This window comes from Trypanosoma theileri, assembly GCF_002087225.1.
Source record: "Trypanosoma theileri isolate Edinburgh chromosome Unknown TM35_Tth_8_V1, whole genome shotgun sequence".
Classification (NCBI taxonomy): Eukaryota; Euglenozoa; class Kinetoplastea; order Trypanosomatida; family Trypanosomatidae; genus Trypanosoma; species Trypanosoma theileri.
Genome location: NW_021639850.1, coordinates 746,385 through 748,561, shown reverse-complemented (window position 1 = coordinate 748,561; position 2,177 = coordinate 746,385). Strand labels below are relative to the sequence as shown.

The following is a 2,177-nucleotide window of genomic DNA, read 5'->3' as shown; positions in this document are numbered from 1 at the left end:
AAAAAAAAAAAAAATAATAATAATAAAGAAAACGGATAGTTTCCAGCCGTTTCTCATGCTACCCTTCTTTTTTCTTTTTTATTCTTTTTTTTCTTGACCCATTCCCAAAACTATTACACCCATAATATTAAAAGAAAATCATCTGATCAATCCTCACTTTATAAACTCAAAAAAAAACCCAAATAAAGAAAACAAAAAAAAACCAACAAAACTGTGAAGAAATCCCATATTATTCATATGCAATAACACTAATTAATCCTCCCTACTACATATGACTAGAGAGGAATTTTTAAAGAGAAACCATTATTACCAACCTGCAAGAGAAGGATAATCTGCCAATCGAAGTAGTGGTCGTCTCACAGGATCTCCCATTGCGGCATTAATGGCTTTATGGGCTTCTGCTCCTGCGATGAGATCTTTCTCAATAGCAACAGCATTACAACGGAGATATGGCTGTACATCTGCTTTACTATCCACTAATACAGCCCAACAGGCTTTGGCGTAAGTGATATCACGCCTTGCCAACATGGCTGCATAGCGATCAATCGCTACGATGACTTCTGCCAATCCACAACCAATCACATTACGATGGGATACAGGAATACTACACGGTGAATAGGAAATGGGAGAGTCGTATATGAGATTGGTGGAATTATTATTCTTATTCTTCTCATTATGAATACTACTATCACACCCACTACTACTATTACTACTATTATTAGTATTGTTAGTATTATTAGTATTAGTAGTAGTACTGTTCATATTGGTGGAATCATGAAGTTTAGGATTAAAGCCTGGTGGTGTAGGGAGTTCAAGTTCCCCATCATCTGGTTGTTTAAACACATCTGTATACACATGCGGTAGATGAGTGTTGGTGATATCATTCATACGTTTTTCTCCTTCTTCAAGAAAATAAAATAATTTATCCACCCAGAGTGTAATGGTATCATCTATTACCGGTAATGCCCCAATAGGTGTAGGAACTGTCATCTCCATGTAATTTCTTTTCCCTTTATTTCTTTCTTGCTGCTGTTGTGGTTTCTCTCCTGTAGTAGTATTATTATTAGTATTAGTATTAGTAGTAATTAGGCTTTTATTTACTTTGCGTTTTCCTCCAGTGTGTGTGTAGATACACTCCGCAGTGGCATTGTGAAGAAATGGACGTCGCAGTGGAACACTCGGGGCACAATAGAGAAGAAACGGTACGGCGTGAAGAGAATCTCGCCAAACAACTGTACGCCATTGCCATAATGAATGCCGTTCTTCAAAAACAGGTGATAACATATATGAAGTCAGGCGGGTTCCAATATATGTGGAAGAGAGAGAAGAAGAGGAGTTATTGGGATGATCACAGGAGGAAATACCACTATCCACTAGTTTTTGTTTTTCTTGTTCTTCTTCTTCTTCTTCTGGTTGTCTTGTTGGGATGGTCGTTGAGGAAGAGGAGGAGTAGTAACAGCAGAGATGTGAGAGTGTTGAAGAAGTATAATAATAATAAGAATAAGAATAAGAATAACAATTGTGTGGAGTAGCTCTGCGTATGGGATTTCTGTAAAGCCGCATTTGATTCTCTAAATACTTTTTTTTTTTTTTTCTTACCTTTTCCCTTTTGTTTCTTTTTTCCTTCTTAGCGAGTCTGTCTGTTTGTCTATCTATCTATCTATCTATATTATTATGATTATTATGTAATTTAATGGGTTGGGGTATCGCAAGAGAAGAAGACCACCACCACCATTAATGGGAAAGAAATAAAAGAAAAATGAAAGAAAGAGAAATATAATTTAATAAATAAAATCATATTATTTATCACCTTATATCTTTTCTTTTTATACACATTCGTTTTTATTTATTTTTCTTTTTTTTTTCTTGTATCATTGCATACACACTATATATATATAAATATACAGCACAAGTAAAATAACATCAGCAATCTTGGTATATTTAATGACGGAGTACACGTCAATGCAAACAAGGTCGACATTTAGGAATACTTTACACCTGTACTGTTTCCTCATAGTAATAGCAATAGTAACAGTAATAGTAATAGCAATAATCATAGTAACAACAATAGTAATAGTAACAGCAAAGCAGTTAATAGGAATAGTAATAGTAATAGTAGGAAGAACAATATGTATCCATAGATCTTCTGACCTATCATTCTCTCTCTCTCTCTCTCT

The 2,177-nt window shown here is 34.6% G+C and overlaps 1 protein-coding gene across 1 annotated transcript; it reads right to left on the bottom strand.

Annotated features, from left to right (window-relative positions):
- Positions 1–306: 306 nt before the first annotated feature.
- On the bottom strand, positions 307–1,563 carry TM35_000084030 (uncharacterized protein; the record flags this gene model as incomplete). The annotated part of the gene is made up of 1 exon (XM_029024268.1): positions 307–1,563. One exon carries the CDS (start codon positions 1,561–1,563, stop codon positions 307–309), a length of 1,257 nt encoding a protein of 418 aa, XP_028884671.1.
- Between the last annotated feature and the right edge of the window lie 614 nt (positions 1,564–2,177).